We start from the raw sequence: 26,096 nt of genomic DNA, 5'->3' as shown, positions 1-26,096 counted from the left end.
GTGAATGGACAGCTTAGACTGGCATCATATAATGTATGCTTATATCACCCAAGTTCAGTTCTGCTTAGCTTATATTTGAATCATGTAGTTTGGCCTAATTTCATCAATGCTGACAGAGTTTTAGTAAGTTAACCTCTTAATTTAGGTCTGTCATTTAATTCTGTTTAGCCTTTTCATTTTGTTGAGTAGTTTCTTTAAGCAATGTCTGTTTTTCTTGGCTTAATTTTGTTATTTTTAACTAATTACTTCATTGCTAGGTTGCTAGGCATTTCTCCTACTTTCATTTAGTTCATTTGTAATTAAAAACAACTGCTTTAAGTCTTTAATTAAGTTCATCTTAGTATTTAATTTTAGCCAATCTGTGCATTGTTGGGATAATTCATTTTAATCTCTGAGTGATATAGTTTAACTTTACTACTTCTTCCTTATGCATCAGCTCAGTTCATCTTGGTGTTGTGTTGTTTATCTCAGTATGATGATCTAGTATTTTTACAGCTATTATTCAAAGTAATACATGGAGCTGTAACAGTATCTATTCAGCTGTATATAGCTTTTGTCAGTGCAGGATACAGATGAGTCCAGCGGCGCTGGTGATGAACAGGGTTTCTCTGCAGACACAGTGAGGGACAGCAGTGAGTCTGTCATTGTCAGTCAGCTGGATGCTGCAACAGGATAACGTCTGTGGCTCCTCCTCTCCCTGATGCCACTGCAGCTGCAGAAGCCAGGCACAGTTCAGCAGTGCACAGCAGCGACCAGCCACAAAAGACAGCACATGCACCGACTGTAGCTCACATACACCTGAAAATAAAGACTCAATCAGCAAAACTGACTTTCTGATAATGTACAGTAGATCACCATTATTGTATCAGATCTGCTTCACAGCCGTCAGATGTTCGTCCATTTTCTCAGACGTCTTTGGGCTACCTGGTTGATCCTGCCAGTAGCATATGCTTGTCTCAAAGGTTAAGCCATGCAAGTCTAAGTCACATGGCCAGTACAGTGAAACTGCGAATGGCTCATTAAATCAGTTATGGTTCTGTAGAGAAATTCTGTTGGATTTTTACTGTACAACCATTGAGTCCATACGGGATCACCTGCTGGTTTGGGGCTCAGACAATCAAATCAAAAATTCTGATTCATAACCTGCTGAAAATGGCAAATAAGATCATGGGTACTCCTGCTCCACTCATGCCACAAGATTTTTTTATACAGTCCACCATCAGGGAGGCAAACAACATTCTTTTGGACTCATCACATGCCCTGTTTACAAAGTATGTTCTGTTGAATTCAGGCAGAAGGCACAGAGTCCCGCTGTGCAGGCTCAACTGTTTTAAACATTCTTTGGTACCCCTCTCAATCAAGCTCATTAATGAGCAGTTAGGTGCAGCTACCTAAAGGAGGTAGCCAGATGTTGTGTACATAGGGATGTATGTATGTATGGGGGCATGTGTGTATTTTAGTTTTTTTTCTTTATATTGTTTTAACTTATTTATAATATGTCACGTGTTTTATGTGTTTTTATTAGCATGTGTTCTGTTTTATGTGTTGCAGTGCAGATTGCTTTTACCTTTGTCTAAGACAAATTTCTCGCACAGGAGACAATAAAGTGAACCTTGACCTTGATTTGTTTGTTGCTACAGTGGTGGAGTTCTGTGGTTGAACTAGAGTCTGATCCTGATGGCAGATGTGGTGTGGTACTCACTGTGGTCCTGCTCACTGACAATCTGCAGCAGGCAGTCTGCAGGACATTCAGCTACATAGAGCAGAGAAACAGAGGCTGATCGTTCTCTTCCAACCTCCAGCAGCTTCAAGTCACAGTGAGATCCAACAGCCAACAGTCTGAAGCTGTTGGCTCCCTGACTGTGGACAGGCACCTCCTCCCAGGAAAAACTAGGAGCACAGAAAGTTTTTTTTCTCATATTACATAAACATACAGCAAGATAGGTAATGAATATTGTAAGGGTGATGAGTGCGTTGAAGGGTATAAACCGACTCTTTAATGCAAATTTCAATACAAGATGACCTCAATTATGTTACATTCCAAACTTATAAACTGGATAAGTATAAAATGTCTGTCAATACGTGTACTGAGTGATGAATCACAGATGCAGTGACTAATATAAGGAGAATCAAAAGGATCATGGTCTATTGCCTGCAGCTCTTACTGTTCATTTGAACATGCATTATTTTGCATGTTCGAGCAGCAGTAGTAAGACGTTCAGCAAATTATCAGCAAATACAACAGTAACTATTTCAAACAGCAGATTATTGTTTCAGCCATTGAGCCAAAGCATAAATATCTCTGGATTTCGGATGGGTTCGTTGGTTGCTTCCCTCGCTAAAATGCAGCGTATATATGCCAGTTAATATCTGAAAAAAGTGACTGCTGGACTCACTCTCCGTAGCAGCCTTCCACTTGAGCCGGAGTAGTCTGTCTATCTGTCGGGTCCCACAACACAAGCTGGCCCCGAACGCCGAGACAGCTGAGCAGGGAAGCTGTAGGAGCCAGTTCAGCTTTCTGAATGTCCGCTACCTCAATGTATTGCTGCTTCTCTGTGATCACAGCCACCTCTATGGAGTTATTCTCCAGCCGCTGAGCCGCATCCATGTTCACACGGTTAATGAGGAACTTATTAAACAACCTAACGCTTCACCTGCTAGTTACGGACTCATGTTGGAGAAAAAAAAGTCAGTGGAAAAACACCTTCACACAACCACCAACACAACCGTATGAGAAACACTTCCTCCTGTCGTGTAAACAGTTCGCTAGTCACATGACCTGTCTCCTGTTGTCATGTGACGAACGCTGACCAATAGCAAACGCTAAAAAGGCAACTTCATCAGAAGTCGACGTTGGTGAGCAAACTGCAGGACAAATTGAGCTCTGACCTCCGTACAGTTTTCAGTGATTGTGTTGACTGTAACTGCAGCTGCACAAACAACTGATCTCTGTACAGTTTGCCAATTCTATCGACACGAATAGAAATCTGCTAAAGCTGCGTGTTGTTTTCTGCCTTTAAAACTTTTTAGAATCGCTTCCGCATATCATGGCGCTGTTTAAAAAATGGAAGTAGTGTTCAGCCTCGTATCACTGACTGTCACCAAGGCTTTGCAGATTTCCGGACTTGTGGACAACAGGAATGTCCTGAGGACCAGGAAGATGGAGGAGAAAGCGTTAGAAGTTTACGGTTAGTGTCGTTAAGCCGAGCTCGTACAGGCCTACTGATGTGCAATGTCAGCAAAGTTGGGTGAACTTTTGAGTAATTTGAGAGAGAGAGAGAGAGAGCTGTTCATTTGTATTAGAAACATTGTACCAGACTAAACGTTATTAATGTGCTGACTTTAGAAGTCCACAATCCCAGGGATAAAATAACTAATAACTCGTGGTATGTAAACAGTGACACATAGTCACTGAAGTTATATTTGACGAATGGTCATCTTGGCTAATGAGTAACTGAAGCGTGTGCCGAAATGTTTCTTGTCTAAACTCACGATCAGCTGATACATGAGGTGTGGTTGTACTGACATGCTCTACAGTTGCAGCAGAAACCAGATAAATACTTTTCTTCGAGGGGGTTGGTGTGGTTAGAGAGAATGTAATATAGGAGATATATAAGAGCACCAACTGAACCAGTGCACATTTCAGTGAAATTGCATTTTATTGATGTTTAGTTTACAGTGAGCAGAATATATGGGGACCAGTGGCGTTGCAGAACAATAATTTGTTCTCTACTGGAGTCCTTTCCATAACATGCTGTTGGTGTCTTGAGCCTGTCATCAAATCATTTTCTATGTTTTAAGTCAGTTTCAGTTCAGTGTTTTCCAAGGTTTTAGACTCGACACATTACGCATTCTCTAAATTAAAACTTGATGTTGCATGTCTTAACAATGGGTCATCTTCAATCAATCAATCAATCAATCAAAGTTTGTTTTTATAGCTGTTTACAACAGCCCAAAGGGTGACCACAACACTTTACAGTAAAAACAAGAGAATAACTTAAAAACAGTCCAGTAACTTAAAACAGAGACAGCAGTAGAATATCCAATAAAACAATAACAATAAAGAAACAATAAAACAACATGAAAATATATACTACCATTCAAAAGTTTGGGGTCATTTAGGAATGTCTATATTTTGGAAAGAAAAGCAGTTTTTAAAATTAAGATAACATTAAATGAATCAGAAATACAGCCTAGACATTGTTAATGTGGTAAATGACTATTCTAGCTGGAAACAGCTGATTTTTAATGGAATATCTACATAGGAGTACAGAGGAACATTTCCAGCAACCATCACTCCTGTGTTCTAATGCTACATTGTGTTAGCTAATGGTGTTGAAAGGTTAATTGATGATTAGAAAACCCTTGCGCAGTTATGCTAGCACATGAATAAAAGGGTGAGTTTTCATGGAAAACATGAAATTGCCTGGGTGACCTCGAACTTTTGAACAGTAGCGTACATCTAAAAGTTAGTACATAAAAGACCAAAATAAAATGTTACCATGCTGAAAAACAGAAAGGTTTTGATTTAAAAAGACCTAGGTCAGTGATGGTGCGCATATCGGGGGGGAGCTTGTTCCAGAGCCTGGGTGCAGCTACAGAGAACGCCCCGTCACCCCGGTTTATACTTTGACCTAGGTACTTCAAGCAGCTGCTGATCGGATGACGTCAGAGCTCTTTTTTTTGGTCCCATAAAGTTAAAAGTTCAGATAAATAAGGTGGAGCGAGACCATTAAATTAGGAGCTTTAAAAACAATTCTCATCTTGTTTCTTGCTTGTAGATGTGATTCGATCGATCCGAGATCCAGAGAAACCCAGCACCCTGGAGGAGCTGGATGTGGTGACAGAGAAATGTGTGGAGGTCCAGGAGCTCGCAGAGGATGAGTACCTCATCATTATCAAGTTCTCTCCAACTGTCCCGCACTGCTCACTGGCTACTCTGATCGGTGAGTCTCTCTGCTAATAACATGACAAACACCACAACAATAGTGGTTGACGAATAAACCAGGGTCAAAGCATTCCAAAGGCTTCCAAAGACACATTAACGTTTGGAAGGCTGATTCTGATACTTGGGAATGTTTTGTCTTCTTTTAAATGGATTTGGACATACACACAGGTGACAGCAAAGATGTTGTACTTGTTGGTATTTTTGAATTCATTCAGGTTTATTTACGATCTGCTCAGATCTTTGTAATTTTTGCCCAGAAATGTCAAAAGCTGTAGACCGTGTAGAGGGGGGACAGAATCCAACAAAGCTCATAAGAGAAAGGAAACAAACTTGTTTGTTGTATTTTTAGTGTCTTTCTACACATAATTGAAACAAAATCAGGACACTAGTATTAATTTATCAATTTACCTCCTTTACTCCTAGTAATAGATTCATCAAACCAAAAGACTGAATCTACAGCTCTGTTTAAAGTTGTCCTTTATTTTGAAAATTTATAGAAAACTCTTGTTACAGTAGAAAGATTCTCAATACTACCAACCCTTTTACATTATTTCTTGTTGTTATTAGGGCTGCCAGTAATGACTGTTTTTCAGCTGATTAATCAGTCAACAGTTTTACTGATAATATGATTATTCTTAGCATTTAACTATACCCCTAAAATGGCCAAGTTTGATCTGTATATTAAAGAAAATGCAACAGACACAAATATTGGCGTTGTCATCAATTATGCCAACTAATCGTGGCAGCTCAAGTTGTTATCAAAATTCTCCTGGAGATGTTAAAGTAAGATTTCATCTACACTTAGCATACACAACAAATAGACAGTATTAGGAGATTGCAGTTGTTATAAAGCATTAAATTCACTTCTACACAAACAGCCTCACAAGGTTTTAAGAAGTCTTTTGCAAGTTGTAAATATCTAATCTCTTATACGACAGTAATGCTAGTTAGAACAATTCTTGGTCACAGGAGTAATAAGAAAAATCAACATAATATGTCATTGTAAGGTGTTGAGAATCAGAATTTCTGTTTCTCATTCTGAGTAATAAAAGAAAAATCAACATAAATGTTATGGTAAGGGTTTGAGCATCCACATGCCTCCAGAACAGAGTCAGTGTGCCTTGGCATAGATTCTTCAAGTCTGTGGCACTATAGTGGAGGTGTTGGAACACCATTAATCCAAAAGTTTTTCCCCAATTTGTTGTATTTAATAATGGTGGTAGAATCACATCAGTCAAAAGTCTCCAATAGGTGTTAAGTTGGGTTAAGATCTGGTGACAATGAAGATCTCAGCACATAGTCCACATCCTTTTTATACAAAATCCATCCTGGAAGAGGCCACTATGTTTCATGACGCAATAAAAGCGGTCACCGAGAAGAGCTTTACTAGTGTCATCAATGAATTCTCAGAGGAGCTCCACTAATCTACTGCTTAATTGTCCTTTGATTGCAGAAATTTTGATGATCATCATGTGTACTCAGTGTCTGTGTCTGATGATGATGTTTTATGTGTCTGCAGGTTTGTGCTTACAAGTGAAGCTACAAAGATGCTTGCCATTTAAACATAAGGTGAGTACTAGAATGGTAACTTGTGTTTTAAAGGGCACTGCACCTCTTTTGTACAAAGCAGATTTGACACTTTCGTCTTCTGGTATCAAGCAGCGTAGATCATTTTGTATTTGTATTTGGTATTGAGATAGCTGCATCTGCCCTGTTACAATATAAGTATTTTCAGTTTACTTTCTTGCATTCAAACCTCAGTAATGACTTCAGACCTCAGTAATGCCAAAAGTACGTATAGCGCAACAGGGAAAAGCTTCAATGTCGATTAATTTTGTCAACTGTATAATTCTTACATATGTTACCTCTAGTTAGTAGACAGTCAGCTGTAAGATGTGGAACTTGAGATCCCAAAAGGCTAAAGAATTGATAAGTAATTTCCTAATTGAGCTGTGTGTTAAAACATAATAGGCCATGTTTGTTGTGATGGGTTCATGGATGTGCAATAGAGCCGATAGGATATTACCTTAATATATAATATTAATATAATGCGCAGTAACCATGGATGGGATTGTCTGTGTCAGTGGGGGTCAGAGCTTGTTGGTGAGGTTAACGGCATTGTCAAAGAAATGTTCTGACAGATCATAGCACTGTGCTAGAGGAGGGTGTTTAAAACAGTGTTATGTCCTTTATAGAGTACTATCTGAATAGTGCAATTTGCTGTATAGCAGCACTTTCTCCGCACAGCGCAAGTGGTGGTCTTCAATGTATTAAAAAGGCAAGAAATTGCTCCAGTTAACCTTTAACAATGCTCACTGATTGTACCAGACACTCCCATTCCAGATGACAACCTCATGAAGCTGGTAAACATATTGCCAGCACTGTGCAATATGCTCACGTACATGCTATGTCTTAATAGACCGATATTTACCGACATTTTGTTACTGTGATTTGTTTCACCGGTCTTATGTGTAGCATTTGTACTGTCCATATAAACAGTTTTCAACATTTAATTGCCTTTGTTGTTGCTCCCTGAGTTGCATATTTTCCATTTCTCTACTAATCTGTCATTCTGCATCAATTAAGCCTAAACCATCCAGCAAATGTTCTTTTTTCTCATTTAACACCAAGCTAGAATTTAAAATCCTCTTTACTTGTTCTCAATTGAATTCAAGGCATAATAGCTGAGTAAAACAGGATATGCAGCCTTTCAACATCAGTTGTTTTGCTTTCTTCTCACAGTTGGAAATTTACATTTCAGAAGGAACCCATTCTACTGAAGAAGACAGTAAGTCTGTTTTATTTTGTTTTTATTTCAGATGAAACCATTTGTGCTATGTTCTGTCCACTTACAGTATGTCAGCTAGAAATATGGTCAGTAAAGAAAACAGGGTTATTTAAGGGTTAGTTATGTTAAGCAGCTCTTTATGATGATCTAAAATAATGATTTCTGGATTTACAAGAGAGTTATGTTTAATTGTTGACATACCAATGGGTTAAAGTCACTTCTCACTGCATTTGTTTGATATTTTGATTGAGAGCATGATATTTGGATAGCTTCAGATCAAATTGTCATGAAATGTGCTGTAGATATTTCCTCATCACTAACCCTGTCCAAATTGTTTAGTATAGTTTTGTATTGTCCCGCTGACAGACTCTAAGGTATTGTTTCTGGGAAACAAAAGGTTGGAGTTAGAGTTTTAGCAATTGTGAGGTCAGGTTGCTATTTTGACTACTTTTGTGTTTGTTATAGAGATTGACTTTGCAAGATTATCTGAACATGTTCATGTTTACATTTTAATGAGCCCCTTGACTTTTTCTGTGGTGCTATCCTCGAACAGAACGCAGCTAATTAGGCTAATTAGGCTTAGTACCACCATGAAGTTGAGTACAAGATATAATCTAGAAATCCACAGCAATATTAAATCATCTCATCATATCAAATGATTGCTCAGATACTGCATTACCACTAATAATGCTATATTGCTCATAAATAAGGTTCAGCACTGATGTCCTGAGCAGTTTTACATATTTGGTTACATTTAATTAAGACTATAATCCTGTCTGTATTCCCCAAACTCTGGTAATGAAAAACTTTTGATTTGGCATCAGGGCTTCAACAATCTACGAAAAAAAAAAAACTTTTTTAAATTATTGAATAATCTGTCAATTATTTCCTTTACTTAATCCATCTATTGATTATTGATACTGATCTGTGCATATTTTTTTATAACAGACTAATGTGTCACTATACTGTACAATACTGTCTACACAATAAGCAACACATTTTCACAATCAAGCAGCTGAAATCAGGCCCGTCAATTTGAATATTTATTGCAGCTCTTGCATCTCAACTAAGACTCGTGTATTGTAATGATACCACACATTTTAAAATGGTTCTCAGCACCAATCATCGTAGAAGTATAAAAGTCAACATATATTTTTTTGTGCTTTATTAACTGGTGCCATAGGACACACACTGGTTGTGTCATACAGACAAATGAGGTTGTCACATTTCACAAGATTGTCGCTCACACATAGCATTTAGTCCTGCAGAACTGATCTCGTTGCCATTTACACTTGGCATGTTGCAGCTTTATTGAAATGAGAGAAATGCGAGTAAATGGGATGAAATTCTTGTTTTTTCAGACATCTGCATGTAATAACCACTGCCACCAGTGCACTGTTCACATCCAAATGTCACAATGCTGCCACCACTAAAGTATCAACGTAGGTTTTATTCAGCAGTGATCATCAGCGCAACAGTTAGCAGAGTTAGCCAAGCAACAACAGTTTTTACCTGCAGGAGCAGGTGCGCTTGTTTTGCAATACATCGTTTTCAGAGCAAACATTTTGATCTGTCAAAGCAGAAAAAGCACAAGTGAAGCACATTTCATTAACAATGGATTAGTTCCTTTAACAGAGTTGTGGCAGTGAAGTGGTATGCTGTCATTTCTTTTTCAAAAAACTGCTGTTTGTGTCTCCAGTTAACAAACAGATCAACGATAAGGAGCGAGTGGCAGCTGCCATGGAAAACCCCAACCTGAGAGAGATTGTTGAGCAGTGTGTTACCGAACCAGACGACTAAGGGGAGGAAGCTGCAGCTGCTTGAAGCAAACGCTTTGGAGCTGAAAATTATTTGTGTTTGTGTATGTTTATATGTCTCCAGAGTACCTGAGAATATTATTCAGAGGATTCCTGAGCATCTATCTCACTGGAGAAGCTTCTGTTGACCCCAAAAAGTTTGCAAGTGCTTGGCAGACTTTTGCAGGGGTTTGAGAGTAAAACTTGAACATTGAACAGTGAATCAAAAGCAGGATTGGGAGCTTGAAAAAACAAAAAACAAGCAAATGTATTATGACTTTCTCATCATTCCCAGCTGGACAGCCTCTGGTCTTTGTGGCCGTCTGTTGAGTTCTGCTCGAGGCAACACCAGACACTGTAGGTTAAGTGCGCCAGAGAAAACAGAAAAAAAAACTGTCATACTTCCATCTCATCCTCCAATCTTTTTTTTTGTTTGTTTTTGAAACACACTCTGCCATGCTGTAGGCTGAGAAGGATCTGACTCTTGATTTCCTTTTGTATATTAGAGTAAAAAGTAAAAAGCATGGAGATGTTGCCATCTTTTCTTGCGGTGATTAATCAATAGACATGTCTCAAATTGAAGTCTGAGTACAAAATATGTCTTTTTCGGAGGAGACAATTTTTTTAATGATGAACAAAATAAGATATTAAAAGCTACTGTATGTTACCGACAGAATAATGGAACAGAATAAAGCATGTGTAATTTTGTTGCAGGTAGCTCTTCTTTTTTACACAGTTTTTAATCACTTTTTAATTTGATTTGCCTAATTTATCTATGTCTATCATGGGATTGTTGCTGAAAATTCAGCTTTCTTCACATAAACAGTACATCACAATGTTTTGGCAATTGTCAATATTTCTCTGTATTTATCTCTTATAAATAAATTGCTTAATAAAGAGTGTCTATACAAAATATTTCTAATGCTTTTCAACTGAATCATGGTCAATATTTATAATTGGGTTTTTGGGACAAGGAATAGTCATGTTGTAGTAAAAATAGTATATAAAATAAAAAATAGTATTTACAAAGAAAGTGACTGTACATGTAATATTTCAAACCTGACCTTGTCATGCTAAGGAATGTTTTAGGCAATAAAACCCAGCAGTGCTACATTTTGTTAAACTAAGTGTTTAAAACATTTTTTTACTTAAGAATATTTACAAACATGATAAATATGAAGGCAAAAGCTGTTTGAAGCTATTTTGTATCAGAAAAGTGACAGCACACACTGTACTTAAAAACTGCCTGTTCGGTGCTGAGAAAAGTTGTTTTAAGGCATATAAAACAGTAACACATATTTTTAAAGCTAAGACTTTACAAACAAGTTTTTTTTTTTTTTTTTTTGGTGCTTCATAGTATTTACAAACATCATAAACTTGAAGGCAAACATTGTTTTAAGTCACTTTGTATCAAGAAAGTGTATCTGGTTCAGTGTGCCTTCAATTTTGAATAAATTCCCAACAGTGTCACCAGTAAAGCAAAGTTTCAGGTGACTACCTCATGAAACTCATCCACATAATGCCAAGAGTGTGCAAAGCAGTAATCAAAGCAAAGGGTGGTTATTTTGAAGAATCTAAAATATAAAACATGTTTTGACTTATTTTGCACTTTTATTTACTGCGTAACTGCATATGTGTTCATTCATAGTTTTGATGCCAATTCAGTTCACTGCAGTTTTATTTGTATAGCGCCAATTACAATTCAAATTCTCTCAAGACACTTTACGGAACCTACATGCCTGAACCGCCAGAGCAAGCAAGCAGGGTTTTCCGAGCATCTCTTCTCTGCAAATTTCCTGTCTGTCCTAACTCCATCTACCCAAAAAAGGCATTCTCACACTGAACAGCAACCAAGACAATTTGTTGAATTCAGAGTATGACCACGTTTATTTTTTAACATCTGTTATATACATGATAAATATTAAGACAAAAGTGGTTTCAAGTCATGTTCTCAGAAGAAAGTCATAGTAGACACTTTATGCAAGGAGTATTACAGCAGAGGTACCTCAGCTGGCTCACTATGCACCCCATGTATGAAGATGAAAAGCCACACTACAGCAGCCTAGGTTCAATTCCAGCCATGGCTTCTTACTGCATGTCATTCCCCCTTTTTGTTTCTCTTCTATGGCATTCATAAGAAAGGCATAAAAGTGAGTGAGCTATGTATATTTACACACATGAAACAAGTCACAGAATTAATTACTTATATAGGATGGATGAAGATGTGACATGAAGTCACACTGTGTACCACATCAGACAGATGGGCTGTCAGAGTCAGTGTAGACGTTACAGTTAAAGCATTACAGGATGGCTGTCCTCAGGTTGACTCATGAGCTCTATAAATAAAAAATAACACCTATTGTGATGTTTTTTAATTTCACTGTTCATAAAGTAATTAGATTATGATCACACATGGGCACATTTTTCTGTATTTAGCAAGTTGTAAAAAAAACACTTGTTATTTATTTGGTCAGTTAGATAGGTTGCTAGTAGTTTATAATTAATCTTTAGTTTGTTTTGGCATTGCCACGTATTATACATTGCTAGGTTTATTATCTGATCTTGCATAAATGTAAACTATGGCATGCATACCATGACTCTCTCCAGCACAGGTAGGGGTTTGTTTAGAAGAAGCCTGTGGAACATTAGCGACCTGTCTGAATGACAGAATGCCATCACTTTAACAGATTTTAGATGCCCCTTTTAGAAATGGGGTTACTTACCACTAACGTACGTTTTGCATTTTATATGAAATATTTGCCAATTGTATATAAGTTTACATTGGATTATGAAAGCTAACTTTGTTAGCAATGACTTGACAGACGCAATCAGGGGTTAGGCTAGTGTAGGTGGGTGCATAATGGCTATGTCCATTTTGCTCCTACAGCTTTGGGCTGAATGTGTGGCGTAACGACACACCCTCATTAGAAAATAAGTCTTGGAAATTAAAAGACCCATGTGGGAGAAAGCCGGAGAACCTGGTAAGAACCCTCACTGCACAGGGAGAACATGCAAACTCCACACAGGAAGATCCCAAGGCCGGTACACAAACCAGGGATCTTCTTGCAGTGAAGTGACGGTGCTCACCATTCATCCGCCATGCAGCCCAGTCCCAAAACATTCTGAGGTCAATTGGTGATTCTAAATACTCCGTAGGTGTGACTGTGAGTGTGATTGTTTTTCTCTCCGTGTAGCCCTGTGATAGACTGGTGACCTGTCCAGAGTGTCCCCTGCCTTCTCCCTAAGTCACCTAGACTCCACCACCACACTAAAGTGCCCGAAATGAAAATAAAATTTACTCAGGCACTCACCCTCACCCATCCATCCATCCATCCATTACACCGCTTATTCCTCACTAGGGTCGCGGGGGGGGGCTGGAGCCTATCCCAGCTGACTCAGGCGAAGGCAGGGGACACCCTAGACAGGTCACCAGTCTGTCACAGGGCTAGATACAGAGACAAACAATCACTCTCACACTCACACCTACGGGCAATTTAGAATCACCAATTAACCTCAGCATATTTTTGGACTGTGGGAGGAAGCCGGAGTACCCGGAGAAAACCCACGCATGCACAGGGAGAACATGCAAACTCCATGCAGAAAGATCCTGGGAAAGCCGGGACGCAAACCAGGGATCTTCTCGCTGCAAGGCGAAAGTGCTAACCACTACACCACTGTGCAGCCCGTCCACTCACCCTCACCCTAAAGTCAATTCTGGTACAATAAAATGTGTTTTCATTGTTACAGAGCCATTTATTGTCATAATTTGGTAGTTCATTTAATGGTTACAGAGGTTCACATTCTGTAATGCATGATATTGTCACTGCAATAAATATTCTGCTGTGAAACAGAAAAAAATTCCAAATACAAAATCTTGATACAACAGAAAAATATTCTGACTTTAGTAAAATAAAGCACACTTTTACTGTAAAATACTACCCAGGTTTGATGGAGCTCATTTTTTAAATGTATGACAAATAATGTAATTGTAACCAATGAGCTGCAAGTGTGAATGGCAGTCCACATGTCTGGGCTGAAGAAAAGTACACTGTAAAAAGGGGGAAAATAAAAAAAAGGCAATAATGTGAAAAGAAAATCAAATTAAAAGAATTAAAAAAAAAAAACACACAAAGAACCCACTCACTGTTAGATTCTGACTGGTCCTCTGTCCATGTTGAAAATAATTTTGAATCATAAGTGACTATTGAAGTTACTGCCGTGTTGTGTTGTGCGTAAATGCTCACAACTGTCTCTCTTTGGAGATGCTCATATAGTTCTTGCTGCTGTTCGATATTGCAAGTATTTAATAAACTAAAAGAAAGACTCCTACAAACAGCTGGAAGTAACAAACTAGAATTCAGGTCATATTAATATTTTGAGATCTCTGTGTGCATCTGTGTCAACTAAAGACACAAACTGCATCTTTTGCACAGTTTCTGATGTTTATGGACAGATGCACAGGGGACTGGCTGCTGGCCATATAGTCACTACAATGATGAATGCTGCTTTCACTTGCACTTGGACACTGTACTTGCTTTCATTGAAATTTGTATATTGGAGTTGCACTGATTGTACTTCAGATGTGGGGTGCCCACAATTGTGCCCAGTGAGACTTCCCCCTTGGAGGCGCCTCTGGCCTTGAAGACCTGCTGCTGTTTAAATCACTTATTTATTTATGTGAAGAACGCAATTGCACATCACCAGTAATTCTGCTGTTCCATCATTGTTAACTGCATACAGTAAACAAGAGACGTACATACCTGTGCAGGATGTTTAAAATGTCAAATGATTCATAATTTTATCACTTTTCAGTAATTACATTACTACGAAGTTAACGACAGAGTAATTCCTCTTATGAACAATCAAAAACAAATACACTAGAAAGACTGTATTAAAAATACGGACCCCAACGTCAAAACTCAGCATGACAATATTAGCTGGAGCAGTAATCAGGAGGTACAGAACAAACCATAGTACCATAGAGCTGCAGTGACCATAATCCTAAAATGACACTACAGACAACGCGGTTCTTGCACAATCTGCTTCTAAAAGACAAATGGGAAAGTGCTTCAGCCTCAGCACAGTGGCTATCAATGAACAGGGTGTTTTATTTAGAATTTCTTAAATACTGAAAATTCTGTCCATGCGTGATTCAGGGTGAACCAAATAATAAACAAACAGATTTTTAAAAAAGACAAACAAGAACTTAGCTAAATCAACAAACCAAAACTTTACCTACTTGTCTAACATAAACAAGAGAATATAAGGTCAAAATAAATGGTTTAACAAAGCCATCTAGATGCATGCACTACAGGTGGATAGACTGATAAAAATGTGGCAGATTGTGGTTAAAAAAAAAAAGATGAGGGATTCCCCTGCACCACAGATTCTTTTTGTTATGGGCTGTCATTGGCCTGGAGCAAGATACACAAAATATGACCACAGTCAATTTGGTTTCTACATGCTGCCAATTAACAGATGCTGCAGAGGTTAGGCAAAGTGTGTGCTGTTCTGCCATGGTGGTATTGTTAAAAAAAAAATCATTCAAAGAGAAACTACGAGCCCACTTTATCACCCACAGCCCAGAAAATCTACAGAATGGTTGCCCAGAAAAAAATCAGAGCTACATGATCTTGGAAATTTCCAAAGCTATTGTCTTCAATCTGTTTGTGTCACACCTTCCACTCCTGATAAGTTCACAGCCTTCCTCCCTCTCTCCTTCCCTCTGTTCCTCTGACATTTACTGCAGAGTGAAGACAGCCATACCAGCCAGCTCATCATCCACCTCAACTGTAGAAGCCCAGCTCAGACCTCTATTCACTGCCAGATCATAGCCACCATTTCTAGTGACTACAAATCAGAACTGTGGTTTAGTCTCAGGAAAAAGTAAAATGAGAAATTGTGGTAATGGCAAATGTCCAGACATTAATTGGCAGCAAGCTTGCTAAACATCTCATTTGGATCTTTGACTCAATTAAACAGTTGTTTGGGTACATATTTTTTGATTGGTATACACGTAAAAATCTAAAGCACAAGTAGGGATTTGTGTACACATTTTTGTACATATGTTGACATTTAGAAATTCTTAAATCACTCTATGCTGGCAAAGCTTAAAACACATTTACAGACTCCTGTACACATTCACAAATTTGACTGCATACTTGTACATTGTACACAAAGCGCAGTGCAACACATTTGGCCACACCTCATTGGCCAGCTGCTCTCCCAGTTGTTGGAATGTTCTGAACATGAACAAGGACACAGAATTTAGGTTGGCCTAAGCAAGCAAGTTACTAGCAAGCTTTGAAACTGTAACTAAGACTGAACTATGAAAACATCGTTACTGGCATTAGAAGCTTTTGTGCATTTGGTGTGCAGTTGAGAGCATGAGTGAGTCATTGTGGTGATGTTGTTATTGCTCCTGCTGAAGACCTCCTTGCTGCCTGTTGACACCCTGCTTTCAAGGATATGGATCTTCCTTTGCTCTTCCTTCATGAAGTGGTCCACCAAAAGAATCTTTTCCTTGTGGATCTGCAGGCTGATATCTTTTGGGATGTCTGGGATTAGCCAGTCCACAATGTCACTCATCAGCATCACAATATTCTGGCAAAGATAAATGGAAGGGAATCATTCATTCATTTATTTATGAATCAGCATTTTTCTTGTTCTAATTGATAATGAGAAAATATCACCATTGTTTTGCTCTGGCAGACAATGTTTTCACACTATTCAGAATCCAGCAACAGACTTGTAAAAAAAAAAAAAAAAAGTTTGTTTCATGAAACTGTGACATACTGAAATGGGTTTGACCTGTACTGAGTAATGCAGTTCATGATGTGTGGCTATAAATTAACTGAAGGTGGAACTTACAGGTGGATAGTTTAAAAAAAAACACAATGTGTTTGATTTACTTTTAATAGTCGGGTAGTTTATTTCTTCAAAATATTTTTAGGTTCTAATAAGTTTGTCTTCACATTTCACATTTGTGGCAATGTAGGCCTCACAACTACTTTTACAAACTCTCATTTACATCTCTGTGGAGGATTCAAAGTGCAGCCAGCTAATGAAAGCAATGACACTCAAGAGATGAAACCAGGAGGCAGGGTGAGGATCTTACAAGCTTCTATGCTGCGTCCTTGTGGCTATCACCCTCTCAACACCCCACAAAGCCAGTGTCTGCCCCCTGAACACCGAGATCACACATAAATACATGTACACATAGAACTCAGTCATGTGACCATCTGCACAGAAATAGTTTGTCGGATGAATTTCAGCATGGATTTAGAGAACATCATAAGCAAACAAACACAACTGGTTAAAGTCAATGACCTACTCATAGCCTCAGACAGTAGACATGTCCCATTACTTGTCCTGCTGGATCTCAAACCTGCATTTGATACAGAGGATCACAACATTCTATTACACAGAATGAAACCATGTCATTGGGATGAAAGACAACACACCTAAATTAGATTTATCTGATAGATTTGTTACAGGCCTAGTCTAGCCCCGCCCCCCCTTCTGGCCATCCGTTCCCCTGCCCGTGTGTTGCCAGTCTGTGAGGCTCTCTGCAGCTGCTGATCAGTGGATTATTAGGCACGGCTGCAAGAGCCTCACACCTGCAGCTCGTTCCATCTGCTGCTATAAAGACCAGCTTCACACGGCAGGGGACATGGGATCGAACTGCCTCAGTGGTGGACAGACCGAGACGTATGAGTTCTTCAAGGCCCTGCAGCCTCCGGAGCAGCCCGGATCGGCCGGCGTGTCCTTCCCTGACTGCTGCTCCCTTGAGCCTGACTCTGTTCCACTGAGTGAGTGCTGGCCGTCGTTAAGCATTGGTATTATTTCTGTACAATAAATTCTATTTTGATCTGCTTTCCGACTCCTTTGTGTGACCTCACTGGGGTTCCTAAAATTTGACTCATACCGTGACAAGATTCCAATTCATCTGCATCAGTAAAGATTATTCTGGGCACAAAAGAGTTAGAGTTCCACAAGATTCTGTGATAGGACCAATACTTTTCACCTTGTACATGCTGCCCTTGCGCAATATTATTAGGGAACACTGCATAAAGTTTGACTGTTATGCAGTTGACATCCAGCCACATTATATAAAACCAAATCAAATTGAGATGAATCAGTTTATCAAAAATCAAGCATGTCTGAAGGACATAAATACTTGGATGACCTGTCATTTTATTCTGCTAAATAGTATTTGGCCCAAAGCATCTTAGAAACACCCTAGCTAACTGCTATATATAGTTACTCTGAATGGCATTGTCATGGCCTCCAGCACTACATTTACGAACCTTTGAGTTACTTTTGGCAAGGCAATGTCCTTCAAACCAGTCTCTAGCATGGGCATCTTTCACCTGTGCAGCATTGTCAAAATTTCAAACATCCTGTCTCAGAGTGATGTTGAAAAATTAGCCCATGCATTTGTTATTTCTAGGCTGTAAATTCTTCCTGTCAGGATGTCCCAGTAACTGTATGAAAAAACCTCTCCAGTTAGACCAAAATGTTGCAGACAGAGTTCTGACTGGAAACATTAAGAGAGATCATACTTCACCCATGTTAGCTTCTCTTCATGGGCCCTCTGTAAAATTCTGCACACAACATACTAAGCTCTAAATGAATAAGCTCCACCTTATCTTAAAGACCTCATTGTATCACATGCCCCAACAGAGCACTCTGCTCTGAAAGTACAGGCTTACTTGTGACCCTAACTACAACCAGTCGAGGTAGATCGCTGCTCTCCCTGAGCCTGGTTCTGCAGGAGGTTTGTTCATGGTAAAGGGGAGTTTTTCCTCCCCATTGCTGCCAAGTGCTTGCTCAAAAGCAATCCAAAGGAAACTTTGTTTTATTCAGTTTCTCTGTATGTTTTGGTGAGGTCTTCTATGTGAAGAGCGTTGTGATGACATGTTCTGAATTGGCACTATGTAAGTAAAACTGAACTGAAGCAAAACTGAATTGAACTGAAGTTTAGACGACCTCTTGCCTTTCAAGGACACCTTGCCTCTTGCTATCCATGCATCAAAGTTCTTCTTGAAAAGATAATGGTATTTGCTAGGAAACTGATTGGCAAGTAGGCAGTGTTTCACACACATTGTTCTGTTATTTTAAACATAACCTGATGTGAAAAAAATTAGGTGTGCATCATGTTACCATGGCAGCGCACTTCAGGAAGAAGAGAACCACTGTCGTAATGCTGAAAACCCAGAGTATAAATAAAGAGGTAATAACTAAGTAATATCATGTAACTATGAAAGTAATAACCGGTGAATATATATGGTCAATAATAGACTGAAATTTATATATAAAATTTATGTTTGTGACAGGGAAATAAGGGGCGAAAAACAAAGGTAAATAATAATATAATTTAAAGAGAACAATGAGGTAAAGCAATTTAGTATTAATATACTTATAATAATACTATGTAACAATATGGTAACTTGTTAACAATAAAATAGGTATGTCCATGCAATATGAATGAATGAAAATCTATGAAGTCAAATTTTGTTATTACCATATTATGATGCTGAAATTTATCCTCCCATGTGGTTCAGACATTTCCATTTGTTTCATGGAAATACTATATTGTAAGTTTAATGCTGTGACTTGTTACTTGGAAACAGTTGTAATAAGTTCCATAAAATAATCATGAATCAAGACTGCAAAATGCTAAACTACTTGTTTCTTTTAAATGTCATGGTAGTATTTGATTAATCCAAACCTCAAGCAAGTGTAATGATTACCTGTAAAAATTTGTGATGGTTTCTCTGTAATAGCCATGACTTAAGGTGCTAAATGCTAAAGTACCTGCTTGTACTATATTTCATAGTAATATTCCCAAGACTGAAAAACCAAGGGCCATATAAACTGTAAATTGTAATACTATCACTCCTGCCTGAATGATGGTAGTACTCTTCAAATGATGGTTCACAAGGGTTAGGGTGAGGCTGGCAAGACTGCTTTGGAGGGCATCCCAAAGGCTGGGAGGACTGGCAGGACCACTCTGGAGGGTGGCCTTAAGGCTGGGAAAAACAACAGGATTGCCCAGAAGGATGGGCAGGTTGGTGGCATCGGAGGCAAAACCCTTCTGGAGGATGAGCAGGCGGGGAAAGACGAAGCTCCTCGGGAGGCTGTTGGTGAAGGTCAGTGGCGTAGGCCAGTGGTGGAGGAGACAGAACCCCTCAGGAGGCCAGATAGAAGGCAAGCGCCGTAAGAGATGGAACCCCTCAGCAGGCTGGTTAAGGTTGCAAGACAGACACAAGTACAGATGGGCCTCAGCTGGGAGTGTGAAGACTAAAACTGGAGACTGAGTGACGTCTGCAGGCTCAGATGCTGAAGATGAAACGATGTCAACAGGCTCAGACAGTGGAGATGGAGTGATGTCAGCAGGCTCAAATTATTTTGTCTCCCTGGGAGAGTTCATCGCTCTGATCAAAAAATGTCTAACTAAAGAGTGTAATTGCTATTTTTTACATATTTTGAATGAACCTTTCATTCCTTGATTCTTTGTCTGTTATTGCTTGATGTTATAATTTTTTGTCACTCTATAATGGTGTGCTGTTTTAACTCATTCTCCCTCAAACAAGAGATCTCAAGCAGACTTCTAGATCAAATAAAGGTTAAATAAAATACAAAAGAAACTATCTTTAGTGTTTCCAGATGACAGGCCACAGCATTAAAAACGTTCTTCTTTCTGCATGTTTTACCTTACCTGGAAAACAATTACAAAGGCCAGTCGGACAGCCAGGACTGTCCAGAATTCCTTTGAGATCTCATATGGTGTGGCTGACCAAGGAGGTTCTCTGTAGTCCTTATATCTATAGAGACAAAAAAAGAGTGACACGGTTACTGATATCTTGTCTTCCTAAACATTTTTTGGCGTATAAATAGTCTTTTCTTTTGTCTTTTTCAGTTCAACCTACTCGTTGCTACCCTCATGTTTACCTTCTGATTACCTGACGAATACTCCCTGTGACCCGTCTCTGTGCATGGTTTCTGTATTTACGTTTTGTACCCTGTTTTGTCATGTGTGTGGCCTCCTCTTTGCAAATTTGTTTGTTGACCATCTGGGGTAAGGGCGTTAGGGTTTGGCTTGCAAACCAGTGGCCTGCTAGCCTCCTGCCAGATGGCACTGTCCAGCCTACTTTGTCATCTTACCTAAAGGGGCGACGGCCTTGCTTGTGTAACAGATAGCTTACAACATCTCACAGAGTTAGGACAAAGCATCTATGACATTGAGCATAATCCTATATCATTGTGATGATGTGGTATTAGTATGTTTACTTTGCTATGAAATTGTCAACTGTGAACTAAGGTTGATTTCCCACCTGCAAATTTCCACAGGGTAACCAAGATGCAATGGATCCAAGGTTTCTTTGCCCTCCTGGAAGTGGCTGACGTTAAAATAGGACAGCGTGTGGTTGACAAATCCGTGCATGGAGCCATCAGGGCTGTACGTGTACTGATAGACCATCCGAGGGATGAAGTCTGAAGTGAAGGAGATGACAAATGCCTGGGAATTGTGGTAGGGGACATTAGGGACAAATTGTGAGTTAGGCAAATGTTAATAAATAGTCCACATGTCATATGTAAGTAAGATTTCAATGTGACAACAGTGCCAAGTTGAAATTAAACAATCCACTCTATACATCAAAAGGGTTAGCACAGAAAGGACTGGTGATTGACTAGTGACCTCTCCAGGGTGTATCCTGCCTTTTGCCCCATGTCAGCTCAAATATGCTCCTAACCCTAACTGCTCATGCAACCCTCTACACGATAAAGTGGGTATAGAAAATGGATGGATAGATTTTTGTTATTTTTGAAAATGATAGTAATAGGAAAGGCAAGGAACCAAGAGATTAGGGTTGGAAAAAGCATCAACAGACGTGATTTTTTAAAAAAAATCTATAAATTTTAGTTGGAATAATAGCTCTGGGGCTGCACAGTGGCTCGCCTTGCAGCTAGAAGATCCCTGGTTTGTATCCCAGCCTGAGATCTTTCTGCGTGGAGTTTGCATGTTCTAGGGGTTCTATTATTGTTCAAGCAGAGATAACCCCAAAGTTCTGCAAGCACAGACCCCTTCTATTTGCTATGAAAGAAAGAGTGGAGGAAGAGCTAAAGAGGCTGGAAGAAGCACAGATCATCTCTGCAGTGAAACATAGTGAGTGGGCAGCGACAATAGTGCCAGTGGAAAAGAGAGATAAGTCACTCCGCTTATGTGGAGATTATGAAGTATCAGTTAACCAGGCAATTGAAATAGACACCTATCCCCTACCTAGGTTCAAGGAGCTATTAGCAACCCTGAGTGGAGGGAAAGTTTCCTCCAAAATTGATTTAGCAACAGCTTACCTGCAAGTGCTGTTAGATGAGGACTCAAAGAAGTACACCACAATCAACACCCACAGAGGTTTGTTTGTGTACAACAGACTTCTATTTGGAATAAGCTCTGCTCCTTCCATTTTCCAAAGGATAATGGAAAATTTGATGAAAGACCTACCAGTGGTCGTATACCTGGACGACCTGCTGATCATGGGTCGGTCTGAGGAGGAACACCTTAAAAACCTATTGGATGTTCTGTAATGTCTCCAAGACAATGGACTACGAGTGAAACGCTCCAAGTGTGATTTCAGTAAAACTCGCATAGAGCATCTGGGTCAAGTTTTAGATGAACATGGTATTCACCCTTTAAGAGACAAGTTGAGAGTAATACTGGAGGCTCCAGCTCCAACCAACGTCAAGGAGCTTCAAGCTTTCTTAGGACTTGTAAATTATTATGGACGATTTGTGCCACAGCAAAGCACAGTGTTGGCACTACTATACAGACTGCTAAAAGGACAGGGAACATAGAAATGGACTGAGGTTGAACAGAATGCTTTCACAAAGTGCAAAGAGCTACTGACTAGTGACCAAGTGTTGGCTTACTATGACCCCTCTCTACCGCTCACCTTAGCATGTGATGCTTTTGTTTATGCCATTGGAGCAGTTATCCAACACATTATGCCAAATGGTGAGGAGCGACCAACACCATATGCTTCCTGAACGCTATCTCCAGCAGAGAAAAAATATTTTCAAATTAAAAAGGAAGCACTTCAACTGATATATGGTGACAAAAGTTTCATCAGTACTTATGCGGCAGACATTCTACTCTAGTTACTGACCATCATCCCCTATTGACGCTGTTTGGTGAGCATAAGAGTCTGCCGATGTTCGCCGCAGCCCGCATCCAGCGTTGGGCCATTTTCTTATCAGCCTATGACTATCACGTTGTTTACTGTAAACCTGAGAATCACAGCAGTGCTAATGGACTTTCTCAAGGTCCTTTGCCTGACACTAGTGACACTGGAACGGCTGTGACAGCTGCCACAATCCACTCAGTGCTAATGGAGCATCTACAGGGAGCACCGCTCAATGCAATCCAAGTTGCCAGGGCAACACGTACAGACAGTGAGCTATCCTGAGTGTATAAGTATGTCATGGAAGACTGACCCAACCAAGTAGAGGAAAACTTAAAACAGTTTGCTACAAAAATAAATGAACTATCCACAGAGCAAAGTTGTGTTTTATGGGGGCCCCAGAGTCATCTTACTCTCAAGAATGAGAGAAGCAGCGTTAAAAGAGATCCACACTGCACATCAAGGCATAGTGGAAAAAAAAGCTCTTGCTCGAAACATGTATGGTGGCCAAACCTTGACTCAGGGGTGGAGCAGATCTGTAAGGAATGTGAAACCTGTCCGATGGAGCAGAAAATGCCACAGCAGGTTTCTCTGCATCCATGGGAGTTTCCAGAGGAGTCCTGGAAAAGACTGCATATAGACTTTATATACTATGGCTCAGCTCCCTCTACACCAATATGGTTTGGCACTGAAGGTCGTGGTCTGATGAAGCCAACAGTACCACATCATCTGCAAAAGGCAGAGACGCATTCCCGAGGTCCCCAAACTGGACACCCTCCTCACCCAAGCTATGCCTTCAGATCTTGTCCATGAGCACTACAAACAGGATTGGAGGTAAGGGGCAACCCTGGCGGAGTCCGACACCCACTGGAAACATGTCTGACTTTGTGCCGAGTATGTGGACTCCTCATTTTGGTTGTACAAGGACCAAACAGCTTGTATCAGCAAACCCGGTACCCCGTACTCCCACAGCACCTCCCACAGAGCCCCTCGTAGGCCTTTTTCAGATCCACAAAACACATGTGGATTGGCTGGTTGAACTCCCAGGCTCCCCTCAGCAGCTGTGCAAGGGTAATGAGCTGGTCCACTGTTCCACGACTAGGACGGAATCCGCATTGCTTTTCCTGAATTCACGGTTTGACAATCGTTTGGAGCCTCCTTCTCGCAGTCAAGAGTAAACTTTTCCCGAGGAGGCTGAGAAGCGCGATATCCGGGCAGTTGGCACACACTCTCCAGTCCCCCTTTTTGAAAATGGTAACCACACCTTGGTCTGCCACTCCACAGGCGCCATACCGAATGCCCACTGTATGTATACATACAGTTGGGAACAAAAGTTTCCTATAACTCTACCACCTGGCAGATTTTGTCATATTTCCAGATGATCTATGAAAGAACCAAAATGTGTGATTGTTTCTTGTGACAAAAACATGAGCTTCAATGATTCCATCATAGAAAATTAATAACTGTAAGAGTCCTTGGGATTTCAAACTTGTCATGATATGCACGGTCTTTACAACTGTATGTAAATTTTTGCTTACAACTGTGAATGTAAATTTTAATAGAATTTTGAGTGCACTGTTTCACAACCAATGTGATGACAGAGACAATAAAATAATACATTTGAATACCTGCAGACAGTGCATAAATAACATGCAATAATGTATTACTTACATTAATGATGACAGCCACTTTTGCTACCCCCTTTAGTATGTTGTACCATATACCTGTGGACAAAACAATACATATTAGCAACCAAATTGTCTACAATTAGTTTCCTATTGCACTGTTGTTGCAAGGAATATGTTTACAAAAGTGTTAGGTGCAACATTTCATCTCACTGGAAGATTTCACACATTTTTATATGATATATAGCATGGGAAATATAACTCACCAATGTCTTTGGCTCTTGCTGCCACTGGTCTTCGTAACTCTGTCACAAATTTCTTGGCATCAAGTCGTATTTCAATTATATTGTTGAGCAGAGCAAACAGTGGAGCCAGGGGGAAGGATGCAACGAACAATGTAACAAAACCAAATTGAATGACTGGAAAATGAGGAATACAGAAGAATATATTAGAAAATGGTCACTATTAACAAGCTCATGTCTGTGAATAAATCCACCCTAGCTTGATATAAAATATATAGTATTGTATTAACCCTTCAGGCAAGTCAAGTGAATCAAGATGCTTTCAAAAAGCATTGCCATGGGTAATTTTTGATTTATAAATTGACTTCATGCAAAGGAGATGATAATGATGAGAAGGCTAAAAAAAGTCAAAGTACCACATTGGCATCTGCATCACATTGACATGTAGCATCTGTAGAATTACAGCAAGTGATTCTACAGATGCTACATGTCATTCAGTAAGGCTTTGTATTAATGCAGTAGCACAACTTTTCATTCAGGTCATCAACTAGTATCCATCTTCATCATTGTCAAAGAACCAGTAGTATGCAAGGCTTTATAATTCTAATACAGAATGTGTATGCATGTTTCTATCACTGTGCATACAGTGTCGACACATCATTTTTGCAGTGACTCACAACATAATTTTAAGCATTTGGCCTTCATTAGTAGGAGCTAGTAGAAGCTGAACTTACCCTGCAAAAACACAGGTATGACTCCATTTTGTCAGTGATGACCCTTTAGTGACAGTAGTGATACATGTGTATTAAGGTCTTACTTGTGTCAGTACTAAGTATGGTAGCATCCCATGTGGGTGCAGTAGTGACACTGTTTCCTTCACTGTGAGACACTGTGTTTTTCTGTGATGGGGATATCATGTTTGTGGTACTAACTCATTTCCATGTATTCAGGAGTTAATCCAGCAAATGGTTCCAGGAAGTGATCAGTTTCATATCTCTGCAGCTTCTTCTGCCTCTCTTCTTCTTGAAAAGCTCCTTGTTTTGACCGAATGAATCGAATCAGCTTCTTCAGTTTGCTGAGGAACATGTCACATACATGCAAACAGACAGACAGACAGACAGAAAAACACAACCACACATGCATACATGTGCACACGCAGACATTCAGGAGAATTGCACATATTGTCATACATTTTCTCTCTTTCCTTGATTGATATGTTACCATGCCAACTATAAGTATTCATATATGAGTATTAGAAGTTTACTCTATCGCTTTTCAACATTGAATCATGGTCAATATGGCTTTGTTGACAATAATGTATAGGAAAAACAATGTCAAAGTGAAAACCAACTTCTGCAAATCAATAAAAAGGATAAAATATAAAACGGAAAATAAGCGATTGCTTAAGTATCATGTCTGTAAACTCCATCTATTTGCTATACACTGCTTAATCCTGTGTAGGGTTATGGGGGGCTGGAGCTTATTCCTGTTGACTTAGGGCAAAAGTCGCCAG

General features: G+C 39.5%; 3 protein-coding genes across 6 annotated transcripts in view; 1 reads left to right on the top strand and 2 right to left on the bottom strand.

The window, feature by feature from the left end:
* spg11 (SPG11 vesicle trafficking associated, spatacsin) overlaps window positions 1-2,751 on the bottom strand; it is a 40,303-nt gene extending 37,552 nt beyond the window's left edge. For both annotated transcript variants that reach the window (XM_035949842.2, XM_023273956.3), the window contains exons 1-3: window positions 2,397-2,751; window positions 1,703-1,890; window positions 571-798 (exon numbers count right to left, since the gene is read on the bottom strand). In XM_035949842.2, the coding sequence (XP_035805735.2) occupies window positions 571-798; window positions 1,703-1,890; window positions 2,397-2,608 (628 nt within the window). In that variant the 5' untranslated portion in view covers window positions 2,609-2,751. The remainder of the gene's footprint in view (window positions 1-570; window positions 799-1,702; window positions 1,891-2,396) is intronic.
* An 87-nt stretch (window positions 2,752-2,838) lies between these two features.
* Window positions 2,839-10,447, top strand: ciao2a (cytosolic iron-sulfur assembly component 2A). Of its 2 annotated transcripts, none has more exons than XM_035949839.2 (5): window positions 2,839-3,188; window positions 4,782-4,946; window positions 6,468-6,517; window positions 7,710-7,736; window positions 9,436-10,447. In XM_035949839.2, exons 1-5 carry the CDS (start codon window positions 3,065-3,067, stop codon window positions 9,493-9,495), a joined length of 426 nt encoding a protein of 141 aa, XP_035805732.1. In that variant the 5' UTR covers window positions 2,839-3,064; the 3' UTR covers window positions 9,496-10,447. The 2 variants fall into 2 exon arrangements, with proteins under 2 accessions (XP_035805732.1, XP_023129720.1); XM_023273952.3 differs by having other exon boundaries at window positions 7,691-7,736.
* A 944-nt stretch (window positions 10,448-11,391) lies between these two features.
* Window positions 11,392-26,096, bottom strand: part of LOC111584712 (anoctamin-1-like) — an 83,613-nt gene continuing 68,908 nt past the window's right edge. Inside the window, exons 19-24 of one of the 2 annotated variants that reach the window (XM_055007462.1) lie at window positions 25,516-25,658; window positions 24,608-24,760; window positions 24,388-24,440; window positions 20,872-21,056; window positions 20,256-20,361; window positions 11,392-16,135 (exon numbers count right to left, since the gene is read on the bottom strand). In XM_055007462.1, the coding sequence (XP_054863437.1) occupies window positions 15,848-16,135; window positions 20,256-20,361; window positions 20,872-21,056; window positions 24,388-24,440; window positions 24,608-24,760; window positions 25,516-25,658 (928 nt within the window). In that variant the 3' untranslated portion in view covers window positions 11,392-15,847. The remainder of the gene's footprint in view (window positions 16,136-20,255; window positions 20,362-20,871; window positions 21,057-24,387; window positions 24,441-24,607; window positions 24,761-25,515; window positions 25,659-26,096) is intronic. The other variant, XM_055007465.1, reaches the window with a different exon arrangement.

Source organism: Amphiprion ocellaris, chromosome 3 (genome assembly GCF_022539595.1).
Source record: "Amphiprion ocellaris isolate individual 3 ecotype Okinawa chromosome 3, ASM2253959v1, whole genome shotgun sequence".
Taxonomy (NCBI): domain Eukaryota; kingdom Metazoa; phylum Chordata; class Actinopteri; family Pomacentridae; genus Amphiprion; species Amphiprion ocellaris.
The sequence above is the reverse complement of the archived record's forward strand: the minus strand, read 5'-3'. Positions and strand labels throughout refer to the sequence as shown.

Coding starts and splice junctions, on each gene's coding strand:
- ciao2a (XM_023273952.3), top strand. CDS start 3,065: ATGGAAGTAGTGTTCAGCCTCGTATCACTGACTGTCACCAAGGCTTTG. Junction 4,947..6,467: donor CTCACTGGCTACTCTGATCG/GTGAGTCTCTCT, acceptor ATGTGTCTGCAG/GTTTGTGCTTACAAGTGAAG. Junction 7,737..9,435: donor CCATTCTACTGAAGAAGACA/GTAAGTCTGTTT, acceptor TTGTGTCTCCAG/TTAACAAACAGATCAACGAT.